The sequence below is a fragment of the Zingiber officinale genome, chromosome 5A (genome assembly GCF_018446385.1).
Source record: "Zingiber officinale cultivar Zhangliang chromosome 5A, Zo_v1.1, whole genome shotgun sequence".
Lineage (NCBI taxonomy): Eukaryota > Viridiplantae > Streptophyta > Magnoliopsida > Zingiberales > Zingiberaceae > Zingiber > Zingiber officinale.
This window is the reverse complement of record NC_055994.1, coordinates 144,765,652-144,777,390: the sequence shown is the minus strand read 5'-3', so window position 1 is coordinate 144,777,390 and position 11,739 is coordinate 144,765,652. Positions and strand designations below refer to the sequence as shown.

Sequence of the window (11,739 nt, the reverse complement as noted above, 5' to 3'; positions counted from 1 at the left end):
ATGCTTTTCCTTAAAGCCCTCATGCTTCCTATTCTTATGGTAAATCGCATTAAGATGATAAAAATTTGACCTAGCATGCTTTTTACCATTTTGCAAGGGAATAGGCTCAATGAATGTTACCTTCTTCTTTATCTTGGAGGCTCCCCCTTGACTAGTGCCTCCTTGAGCCTTGACCATCTTCTTCCCCTTGGGGCATTGACTTCGGTAATGCCCTTTTTGTTGACACAAGAAGCACACAATGTGCTCCTTGCTCTTCTTTGTCCCGGGGGTGGTCTCCTTGAGCTTCTCCTTGCCCTTTTGTGCCATTTGGCCCTTCTTCTTGGCCAAGTTGGGACACTTGCTCTTATAGTGCCCATGTTCCCTACACTCAAAACATATTATATGATTTTTATTATTAATTGAAATATTTATACCTTTGCTTGCAGGGGTGGCATCTTTTTCTTTGGATCCGGAGGTAGAAGCTTCCTCTTGATCGGACCTTGATTCTCCTCCATTTGATTTTTCTTGACTTGTGGAGGTAGAATCTACTTCCTCCTCTTCGTCTCTTGACCCGGATGTAGAAGCTTCTCCTTCTTCTTGATCCGGCGTCACCAAGAATTGCTCCCCCTCAATCCTAGAGGTGGAGGCTTCATCATTTTGAATGTGAAACAAGGAGTATGCTCCCTCCTTGTTCCCTTCGGTGCATTCCCTTGAGGATGAAGCTTCTTGGATTTCCTCTTCTTCGGAGGTTGAGTATCTCTCAACCTCGGGGTCCTCCTCTTGGTCTTGCTCCAAAGAGTCACCCTCTTTGGATTCTTCATGATCTTGTACAGTGGAGGGGATATCTTCATGAAGCTTGGCCAATTTGCTCCAAAGCTCCTTGGCATCTTCGAACTCTCCAACTTGAGCCAAGATGTGGCTAGGCAATAAGTTGACCAGAAGCTTGGTCACTTTGTCATTTGCCTCGCCCCTTTGAATTTGCTCTGAGCTCCATCTGCTTTTCTTTAGAAGCTTGCCCTTGGAGTTTGTTGGAGCTTCAAAACCTTCCATGAGAGCAAACCATTGCTCTATCTCCATTATAAGAAAATTTTCGATTCTTGATTTCCAAGAATCGAAGCTTGTAGATGAATATGGTGGAGCCACCCTTGTGTCAAATCCAAGTCCATCTTGGAATTGCATCTTGAAGTTGAGCTTGATAGAATCTTGAACTTGAAGAATTTGCTCCAACTTCTTCACCCTCTAGCTTTTCTTGTTGTACTTGACCCTTCCGGCGATGATTCCGGTGAAGAGCGGCCTTGCTCTGATACCACTTGTTAGGACCAAAAGTAGCTAGAGGGGGGGTGAATAGCTCGTCGCGTTCGCTCGGTGCTCGGCGTTGCTTGTTTCTTCAAGAATATGCAGCGGAAAATACAGAAACAAATACAACAACGCTAACACGGTTGGTTTACTTGGCATCCACCTCACAAGAGGTGACTAGTCCAAGGATCCACACCACGCACGCACCCTCCACTATGAAAACACTCCTTTTCGGTAACTACCGAGGGCGGAGAAGCCCTACAATACTCTCAGTACAAGAAGAAAGGAAAGGGAAACAAAATACAAGCTTACAAGCTTACAATGAGTACAAAACCCTAACCCTAGCTTCTCTTCTTGCCTTTGATCCGCCTCTTGACTTGGAAAGCTTCCAAGATCCTTCAAGAACTGGCGATCTGAGCTTTGTGAGCGCTGTGGAGGAGCTGCCGAGTAATCTGGAGTGAATTTTAGAAGTTCTACCGCAGCCATCGAACGCCTGCAGCTATAAACGACGCCAACGGTCGGATCCCGATCGATTCGAATGTTCCCAATCGATCGGGGAGGCTTTGGATCGATCCACGGATCGATCCAGAGCGCCTCTGTGCTCTGGAAACGCGCCTGGATCGATCCACGGATCGATCCAGCGCTTATCGTGCGAAGCAGCCGCGTCCCAATCGATCCACTGATCGATTGGGACCTCTGGATCGATCCACGGATCGATCCAGAAGCTCTCTGTTCGCTGGGACAGGTCTGGATCGATCCACTGATCGATCCAGAGCCTGGATCGATCCACGGATCGATCCAGCACTTGGTTTTTGTCCAAAACCAAGTCCCAAATATCCCAAACCAACATCCGGTCAACCTTGACCTGTTGGTATGTCATGCCTAGCATCTAGTCACTCCCTTGACCTGCTAGGACTCCCTTACCAAGTGTCCGGTCAATCCCTTTGACCCACTTGGACTTTTCTCTGTGCCAAGTATCCGGTCAATCCCTTTGACCTACTTGGACTTTTCTTTCATGCCAAGTATCCAGTCAATCCTTTGACCTACTTGGACTTCCCAGCACCAGATGTCCGATCATCCTTGATCCATCTGGATTTTCCCTTGCCTGGCTTCACTCACCAGGACTTTCACCTAGCTTCACTCACTAGGGTTTTCCATCTGCCTAGCTTCACTCACTAGGGCTTTCACCTGGCTTCACTCACCAGGATTTCCATCTGCCTAGCTTCACTCACTAGGACTTTCACCTGGCTTCACTCACCAGGATTTCCATCTGCCTAGCTTCACTCACTAGGACTTTCACCTGGCTTCACTCACCAGGATTTCCATTTTGCCTAACATCCCAGTTAGGACTTCTCAGTCAAGTATCCAGTCAACCTTGACCTACTTGACTCTTCTTCAATCAATATCTTATTGTCAAACATCTAAACCCAAACCAAGACTCAGCTTGGTTACCCAGGTCAACCTTGACCTGAGGGATATTGCACCAACAGAGATATGACTTGTTCACAGATGAGGATGATCTGCCACATTAGAGTTTTCTAATCGATCGGATAGTGTTTTTCGGTCGACCGAATATGCCACATCAACAGTGCGACTAGAGTCTATAAAAGGAAGCTAGAAGCTCGTGTTTAATTACCACACGACCAACACAACTACAGCTACATAAAATCTATTGTGTCTTTATTTATTTTGTTTCTTCCTTGTAAAACAAACTGTGTAAGAGGTTTTTCCATCTCTGACACCTTACCGAAGAGCAGAAGGATAGTGGATAGGCGATTTGTGCAAAAACCATAGACATAGCAACCCTAGGGGGTTGTGAATTAAGTAAATCTTGTGTCCCTTCTTGTTTATGTTTATTCACTTCAACTAATGTGTTTCCTTACTAAGCAATTAGCAAGAGAAAAGTATTTTATTTTGCATGTACGCTATTCACTTCCTCCTCTAGCGATCTGTAGTGCTTTTACCACACTATCAAAAGGTTTATGTTTGGTTTAAGGATTTAAGTTAGGTTAACGTTGCTTGTCAAGTAGGTAAAAGTTGATAGAACATTTCATAATTAGAGAAGTCCAATAGGTGTGGTGGGTAAAGGGAAAGTCCACAAGTGTTGGCAAAGGTGAAGTCCAAGTAGGTTAAGATTGACCGGATACTTGATGGATGGAAGTCCAAGATGGTCAAGGTTAACTAAGTGCTTAGCAGATCAAGTCCAAGCGGTTCATGTTACACGGATGCTTGGTGATTGAATGACTAAGCAAACCAAGATTAACCGAATGCTTAGTGGAAGTGTTGGTAGGTCAAGATTAATTAAATATTAGGTCGATGTTGAAGGCCCAAAGGTCAAGACTCTTGGTAAAAATAAAGTCCCGAAGGTGAGACCTCTTCGTAAATGAAAGTCTTAACAGGTCAAGGTTGATTGGACATTAGACAGATGATGAATTTCTAAAAGTGAGGCTTTTTAGCAAAGCCCTTTGGCATGACGATAAAGTCTATGAAGCAAAGCCTTTTGGAAAAGGAAGTTCCGGATGTGAGGCCTCTGGGTATGACGATAAAGTCCCTTTTTGGCAAAGGAAGTTCCTGAGGCGAAAACTCTTGGAAAGATGAGGAAGTGTCTTGAGAAAGTTTAAGTGAGATGGGAGTCTATGAGTGACTTATATTTTGGGTTTTAGATAATATTTGACTTAACCAATGACTCAATCTTAAATTGGTTGTGATCAATGATCTAGTCAATTGAAGATTAGTTTTAGTTGGCTAATGTGTAAGTTCACTAGGCAAAAAGTCACAAGTTCTCAGAGAAATTGAGCATGGATGCCTGACGAACTTGCCACAAATGTAAAGATAACCTTTCAAACTCAATTTGAGTCCTCTAGGTGGTCCATCAAGGACTTTTGGAAAAAAAAAAAAGTGGAATAAAGGATCAAAGCATAAAAAGACTAAGGAGAATTCTGAGAATGCAAAGTAAAGGTGACCTTTTAGAATCAATCTAAGTCTCGAATCTTCCATGCCCATTAAGGACCTTTTGCCAAGAGTAATTGATAGACATAAAGGCATCAATATGAGTCCTCGAAGTCTGTCAAGGTCTTTTTGCCATAATAAGAAATTATTAATCAGCATAAATGCCTCAAATATAAGGAATTCAAGCATGGAAAGATAGAAGGGAATGCTTTGAATGTAATGATGACATTTTGGACTTAATCTGAGTCCTACAGGTCCATCAAAGAATTTTGATAAAAAGTCACTGATGGGCATGTAGGCCTCAAATCTAAGGAGAATAAGTATGCAAAGACGGATGAGAATTTAGGATTGTAAATGTAATAATGTACAGGTGACCTTTGGTTTAATTTAAGTCCTCCAGGTCCATAAAAAACTGTTTGCCAAAAGTTATTGATGGGAACAAAGGTGGAATTTATACATGGAAAGGCTGAGGGGAATGCTAGGAGTATAAATGTAACCTTTTGGATGCAATTAGAGTTCTCTAGACCATCGAGAACTTTTTGCCAAAAGTCCTTAATGAGCATACAAGCCTCGGTTACAAGAAAATTGAGGAAGATTAAGAGTAATGCTAGGAATGTAAAGATTGTTGGAGCAATCTAGTGATCCTAGGTTTTGATGTTTGGGCAAAAGTTTAAGTTAGGTTTATTGTTGTATTTGATATGTATTGTGAGTGTGCAGGATACAGGTACAACAAGGAAAGTCCAAGTGTGATCTTGGCAAAGGAAGAAAGTCCAAGGATGAGTCTTGGCAGTGTAAGTCCAAGCATGTAGTCTTGGCAACGTAAGTCCAAGTGTGACTTGGCAATGGATGAAGTCCCGGAGGCGCGACCTCTTGGCAAAGGAAGACCCGACAACAATGACAAGGCCGATGGAAGCTCCAGAAGGCAAGACGTGAAGGATGGGGAGGCATCCGAGGGACGCAAGTCTGATGGAGGAGTCTAGAAGGCTAGGTCTAGGTTGGTCGGATGAGAACGAGTGGTGAGCGAATGTACTCGGGGTAAAATCCTAGAATTAGGGTTTACTGTAGCAGCACTGTAGCCTCATAGTTGTCAATCGTGCGTAGCGCCCTGTAGCGCAAAGGGCGCACGTGGCTATAGCGCATAGCGAATAGCGCAGCGAGGGTTATTTGAAAGTATAGCGCCACAAGTATATAAATATATAATATATAGTATATAGTAACATCAATTCAATAGTTCATACTTAAATAAGAAATATATAGGTTCAACTGTTCAAGGCATATAAAACCTCAATTCTAAAAATAAAAAAAACATAATCTAAAATTCATCTTCATCTTCAACTTCTTCATCAAGATCGAGACCATCTTCTTCATTTGGAATTGCATAACGCTCGACATCATTCTCCTCTTCACTTTCTTCATCAAAATCGAATTCATCCTCTTCATCTACAAGATCAAGTGTAGTAGATGTTCCTATCGGCCTTTTCCCTCTAGACTTAGATGTGGACGCCTTCGAACTTCCTGTAGGTGTAGATGTGGTCATCTTTGAGGCATGCATAGATGTAGGGGTCGCTTTCGAGGCCCCTTTGGATTTTCTCAATGTATAAGGAGCTTCATTTACTCCAACAGCATCTGCAACATCTAGTCAAGTCAAATCATCACCATCATGAACAAAGTCAAGCTCTTCATCCTCCAGTCTCCCTACCAACCATTCATTTCCATCATCTACTTCACTCAATATGATAGGATCGATGGTATCACGACTATCGTATCTACGCCTCAGAGCTCTGTTGTACTTAATGAACACCAAATCATTCAGGTGTTTTTGCTCCAATCTATTCCTTTTCTTGGAATGAAGCTGCGCACGAGACATGAGAACGAATTCTTAAAATTTCACAGTAATAAAAAATAAAAAGTGTAATATTATAAAGGCTTACATGTTCAAACACACTCCAATTACGCTCACAACCAGAAGAGCTACAAGTGAGGCTGAGTATCTTCTGGGCAAGTCTTTGCAACTTTGGTGTCGAAGCTCCATACGAGTTCCACCATGCAGCTAGTTAATAACAATAGTTATATACTTATATTAGTATTTCTCATTGAATTTATTTCAAAAAAAAAAGGAGTAAATATATTTTCATACCTGATGATACAACCTTTCTCATTTGGATTGCAATTTGCTTTCCAAAAAGACCTTCGGCTTGTTTGTATTTTAACAACTCTGTATGTATTGTTCCCTCTGACTCGGGATCATCAGTCAACCTACTGATTGAATTGTACAACCCCATAACTACTTCTTCATCTTGTTCTATCTCAGAATTTGAGTAAAAGAACTCGGGGTTCAAGAAATAACCCGCTGCATGCAAATCTTGATGGAGCTGCAACTGCCACCTATGGTCAATTATCTCAAAAACATCTTTGTACCTATCCTCATTATTACCAAAGGCTTTTGCTATTTTCTCCTTAGCTCTATCCATTGCCTCATATATATAACCCATGGCAGGCTTCTTCTCCCCATCCACCAACCGAAGTACCTCCAATAATGGACCACCAACTTTCATAGCATAAATGATGGAATTCCAAAATGAAGGCATCAATATAATTTTCTGTGCTTGCTTACCGGTCTGTTCCTTCGCGAATTTGCTTTTACTCCAATTTTCTGAAGTAAACATCTTTCTCAAATTTTGCTTATGCTGCTAAAAGCTTCTCATAGTCAAGAAAGCAGTGGCAAAACGAGTTTTAGCTGGCCTTATAAGGTCTCTTTGGCCGGTGAACTCTCTCATCATGTTCAACAACATAGTTCGGTTGTAAATATATCCGTTAACAATGATTGCCCGTTCAAGCGCCCTCTTCAAATCCGGCATTTTGAATATGTCCTCAAACATCAAATCCAAACAATGTGCTGCACACGGGGTCCAATACAAGTTTGGATATTTATCCATCAACTTCTTTCCTATAAAGAACAAGAGCATAATAGATTAGTTAATCAAACTAATTTATGAAATTGAAAAGATGATGTAAGTTAGTATATTAGATTTTCTCACCAGCAAAAACATTATTCGATGCACTGTCGGTGACCACTTGAACAATATTATGCACCCCAACTTTTTGCACAAACTTGTCAAGTAACTCAAACATCTTCTCACCAGTATGAGAGTAGCTAGATGCATCAACTAATTCAATAAACATGCTGCCTTTTGGGGTATTCGCTAAGAAATTGATAAGTGATCTCCCCTTTCTATCTCTCCACCCATCAGCCATTAAAGTACAACCATTCTTCGCCATCTCTTCTTCATTATGTTTCAAAATCAGCATTGTATGGTTGATCTCTTCTTTCAAAAGAGGTTCTCTCACCTCATGATAACTAGGTGGTTTCATCCCAGGACCATATTGCCCAATTGCTTCAATCATTGGCTTGAAACTATCATATTTGACCGCATTGAATGCGATTCCAGCATCATACATCCACCTTGCAAATTTTTGAGCTGCATCAGACTTGAGTTTTTTTTGAACTTCATTAAATTGGAGTCCTTTGCCACCTTGATTCTTGGCTTCCAGCTTAAAGAAAGCATTTATAGGTCCCAATTGCCGAGGTTGTTTGGGCTGTAATATTGACGAGTTGGCCGAGGAAGAAATAGATGTCGACCTCTTTCTACTAGAGGGATCCCTGTGTGAGTCAATATCATCTCCTTGCTCTTCTTGTATGTCAAAAACATCATCAAAGTGAGGTATGGAATCCATGACAGTTTTTTGGGCTAACTTTTCTTCAAAGTGATCTTTCATTTCTTGCTTAACTATTGCTGGGACTTTTGGACAAAGTTTTGTATTTTTAAATCCTCCAACAAGATGTTGTTTGAGCCTTGTTATCCCACCCTTTGTAACTTTTTGGCAAAAGCTGCATATTATTCCATCAACAATCTTGTCTGGGTTGACCATCCTCCCATAATTCCATCCAATATCTTTTTTTTTTATATCTTCTTGTAAGTTTTCCATCTTTTAAACTCTAAAAAATAAAGAAAAAACAAAACTTTAATCAATGTTTCTAGAATCCAGAAACATTTATTTCAAGATGTGCACACTCATTCATTAAACAGGTGCAGATAGAGAGGAATTGGATGTGTTTATTACCTTGTAATATTCAGAAACGAAGCACACAACCAGTAGGAGGAGAAGGTTGCGTAGAGTGCAAGAAGCAGCAGAGCAAGGCGAGGCGAGGCAGAGACCAGAGGAGAAGCAGTCGTCCCTTGCACAGGTTTCTTAAGAGAGCAGTGAGATCGAGAGAAGCAGCCGCCCCTTGCGCAGACCAGAGGAGAAGCGCAGGTTTCTTAGGAGAGCAGCGAGATCAGGAGAAGCAGCCATCCCTTGCGCAGACCAGAGGAGAAGCGCAGGAGAGCAGTGAGATCAGGAGAAGCAGCCGTCCCTTGCGCAGACCAAAGGAGAAGCGCAGGAGAGCAGCGAGATCAGGAGAAGCAGTCGTCCCTTGCGCAGACCAGAGGAGAAGCGCTGGTTTCTTAGGAGAGCAGTGAATCAGGAGAAGCGTTGGTCCCTTGCGCAGATTCAGCGATCCAGTTTAAAAAAAAATAAAAATCGGTAGGGTTTCTTAGGAGGGTTTGAGAGCAGATCCAGGTCATTTAAAAAATGGGCCTAAAAAAATTATGTAATGGGCCTTTAAAAAATAAGCCTAAAAAATTAGGCAAATGGGCTAAAAAACTAAATCTGTGCTACATTTTGCAATAGCCCTGCTACGGGCGCTATTGCCATCCTCACTATAGCGAGGATAGCGCCAATGGCGATCGCTATCGTCAAGATCGTTGCGCGTAGCCCCTCATCGCCCCAGGTCGTCGCCTCGCCTCGCTATTCGCTATAGCGAGGGCTATTGGGGCTATTGACAACTATGTGTAGCGTTACTGCAGCAGCACTGTAGCGTTACTGTAGCAGTCGACTGATGGTTTCATCAGTCGACTGGGAGCGAATAGAGGGTTGGTATCGAGCCGTTGGGCTGCAACGGTCGAATTTCCACGAAGGGCAGTCGACTGCATGTTTTAACCGTCGACTGGTAGACGGGGTTTTCCAACCCGTGGCCTATATAACCAAGTATTGAAAGCTTGGTTAAAGTTGACGAAATAGAGGTGGTTAACCCCTATTAGTAGTCTACCAATGCCCTAGCTTCTCAAGAGTCCTTGGTGAGAGTTTGTGACGAGGTTTCTCCACCCACAAGGAACTACACGAGCTAGCCGAAGGTTTTCCGGGGAGTCATCCACCGACGGATCGGGATCGTCCACCTTACAAATAGCCGTGGAGTAGGAGTTTCATCTTCAAACCACGTTAAACAACGTGTCATTGGGTTTGTTTCTTGTTTATTGTTTTCTATGGTTAGCTTTACTTTTGTTTGTTAGTATTTTTGTTTCCGCTGTGCACTAACAAACGTAGCAAATGTCAAGATCCTAACAAAGATGACCTTTTAGACTCAATAGTCCTCTAAATCCATCAAGGACTTTTGGCAAAAATACATTGATGGGCATAAAGACCTCAAATGTAAGGAATTCAGAAAGCCTGAAGGGAATTCTAGAAATGTAAAGGTAACCTTTTGGACTTAATTTGAGTCATCCAAGTCCATCAAAAGTCCTTGATAGGCATGAAGACCTCAGATAGAAGGAATTTCAGCATGGGAAGATTGAGGGGATGCCAAGAATGTGAAGGTGACCTTTTGAACTCAATCTGAGTCCTCCAGGTGCATCATGCCAATAGTCATTAATAGCATATAAAAGTGTCACATGTAGAAAATTTAGGCATGCAAAGACTGAGGGAAATGTTAGGAGTATAAAGGTGAGCTTTTGGACTCAATCAAAGCCCTTTGAGACCATCAAGGACTACATGTTTGGCATAAAAGTCTCTGATTTAAAAAAAAAAAAATGAGCATGGAGAATCTGTGAGGAAAATGCACTGACTATTGGCAAAAAGTCCTTAATGAGCACGCAAGCCTTAAATCCAAGGAAATTATGCATGTGAAGACTAAGGGGAATGCTAAGAAAGCAAAAGTCACCTTTTGGACTAAGTATGAGTCCTCCAAATCCATCAAGCACTTTTGGTAAAAAAGGCCTTGATTGACATACAGGCCTTGAATTCAAGGAAATTGAGCATGGAAGAACTTAAGGGAATGTGATGAATGTAAACATGACCTACTCAATCTAAGTACTTCATGTCTTCATCCATCAAGGAAAAACAATAAAACTAAAGAGTAGATATTCATACATATATAATTTTATTATATAAGCAAGACATTATAATTACACAAATTATTAAAACTAAGGTTTTTAAAAAATAATAAGCTATAAATATACAATAAAAAACTTTAAAATATATTGTTTTAATAGCAATAAACTATTGTTATTTAAAAAAAACTCAATATATTTAAACAATTGAACAAAGAAATTGAAAAATAAATATTAAAGACAAGAAAAAAGACATGATTTTTAGTTCATTTAAAAATCAAATAAAACAAGCATAGAAGGTATTTAGTTTTTTTTTTCCTTTTAATTACTGATTGGGCTGGACCATCTCAAAATTAATCTATTCATGACAATGTTCTTGATTGATTTTATTTTCCTCAATTATAAAGAAAACTAAATTTTTTTTTAAAAAAATTATAATTATATTTTATTGATTATAAATAAGCTAATCTATTAATTTATTGAGAAATATTTTTAAAAAATAACAAGTAATAAAATATTTAAAAAAACATCCCACTAATTTTTAAACAATATATTTTATTATATTTCTTTTTAAAAAAAATAGTTTCTTTTTACTAGATAAAACATCAAAATCAATAATTATTTACTTACCAAAAAAGAGAAAAATTACGATTTAAAAAACAAATGCTGAGTGAATAATTTCGCTAGCAAAAATATTATTTTACAGATGAGATACTGAGAAGTATTGACATTAAAAATCTCTAGATCTCCTTCATTTTTCCAAAGATTTTCATAATTTCATGAAACTATTATCATCTTTGGAATGCAAACAAAAATTAGAATCATATGTGATAGGGGACAAGGTCCCCTTCCAACCCAACAAATTCGACCCACATGGTGCAGATCCAACCTAGTTACTCACAAGTTGTATTGGGACAGGACCCAAACACTACCAACAACCCGCAAACCCGAGACCTGAGACCTGAGACCTGAGAACCAATAGCCCATTAGATTTTGGGAGCATGTCCAACTAATATTCCATGGTAAGAGGAGGCTATGGTATCAACCCTAACTCTACCTTTATTCTTCTAATATTCCATTTTTTTCATGATCCACACCTGACTTAGACATTGGAGGTGCCTTGCTGGGATGACTCCCAATCAGTCCTCTGGCTACATAGGTCCGGCCATGGGACAAGGCTTAGGTCATCCGACAGGCGGCAGATTCCTCAGCCAAAACAATGAGGAAGCTAGTAACATAGCAAGGTCAATATAAAGTGTCTCATAGAAATAAATGTTTTCACAAAAAATAACATACAATTAGAACCAAC

The 11,739-nt window shown here is 40.4% G+C and overlaps 2 protein-coding genes across 2 annotated transcripts; both read right to left on the bottom strand.

Annotated features, from left to right (window-relative positions):
• Window positions 1-5,536: 5,536 nt before the first annotated feature.
• On the bottom strand, window positions 5,537-6,890 carry LOC121980130. Its single transcript, XM_042532095.1, has 4 exons — window positions 6,362-6,890; window positions 6,156-6,274; window positions 5,881-6,076; window positions 5,537-5,739 (listed from the first exon to the last, which is right to left on the bottom strand). The coding sequence occupies exons 1-4, from the start codon at window positions 6,888-6,890 to the stop codon at window positions 5,537-5,539; spliced, it is 1,047 nt and encodes a 348-aa protein (XP_042388029.1).
• A 24-nt stretch (window positions 6,891-6,914) lies between these two features.
• On the bottom strand, window positions 6,915-7,683 carry LOC121980129. Its single transcript, XM_042532094.1, has 2 exons — window positions 7,263-7,683; window positions 6,915-7,171 (listed from the first exon to the last, which is right to left on the bottom strand). Exons 1-2 carry the CDS (start codon window positions 7,681-7,683, stop codon window positions 6,915-6,917), a joined length of 678 nt encoding a protein of 225 aa, XP_042388028.1.
• Window positions 7,684-11,739: the final 4,056 nt, after the last annotated feature.

Excerpts from the sequence above, each read along its gene's own strand:
- LOC121980130 (XM_042532095.1), bottom strand. The coding sequence starts at position 6,890 with ATGTTTACTTCAGAAAATTGGAGTAAAAGCAAATTCGCGAAGGAACAG. Across the intron at positions 6,275-6,361 it reads GAGAAAGGTTGTATCATCAG|CTGCATGGTGGAACTCGTAT; the intron begins GTATGAAAATAT and ends GTTATTAACTAG. Across the intron at positions 6,077-6,155 it reads ATTGGAGTGTGTTTGAACAT|CTTCATTCCAAGAAAAGGAA; the intron begins GTAAGCCTTTAT and ends TCTCGTGCGCAG.
- LOC121980129 (XM_042532094.1), bottom strand. The coding sequence starts at position 7,683 with ATGTATGATGCTGGAATCGCATTCAATGCGGTCAAATATGATAGTTTC. Across the intron at positions 7,172-7,262 it reads ATCGAATAATGTTTTTGCTG|GAAAGAAGTTGATGGATAAA; the intron begins GTGAGAAAATCT and ends TGTTCTTTATAG.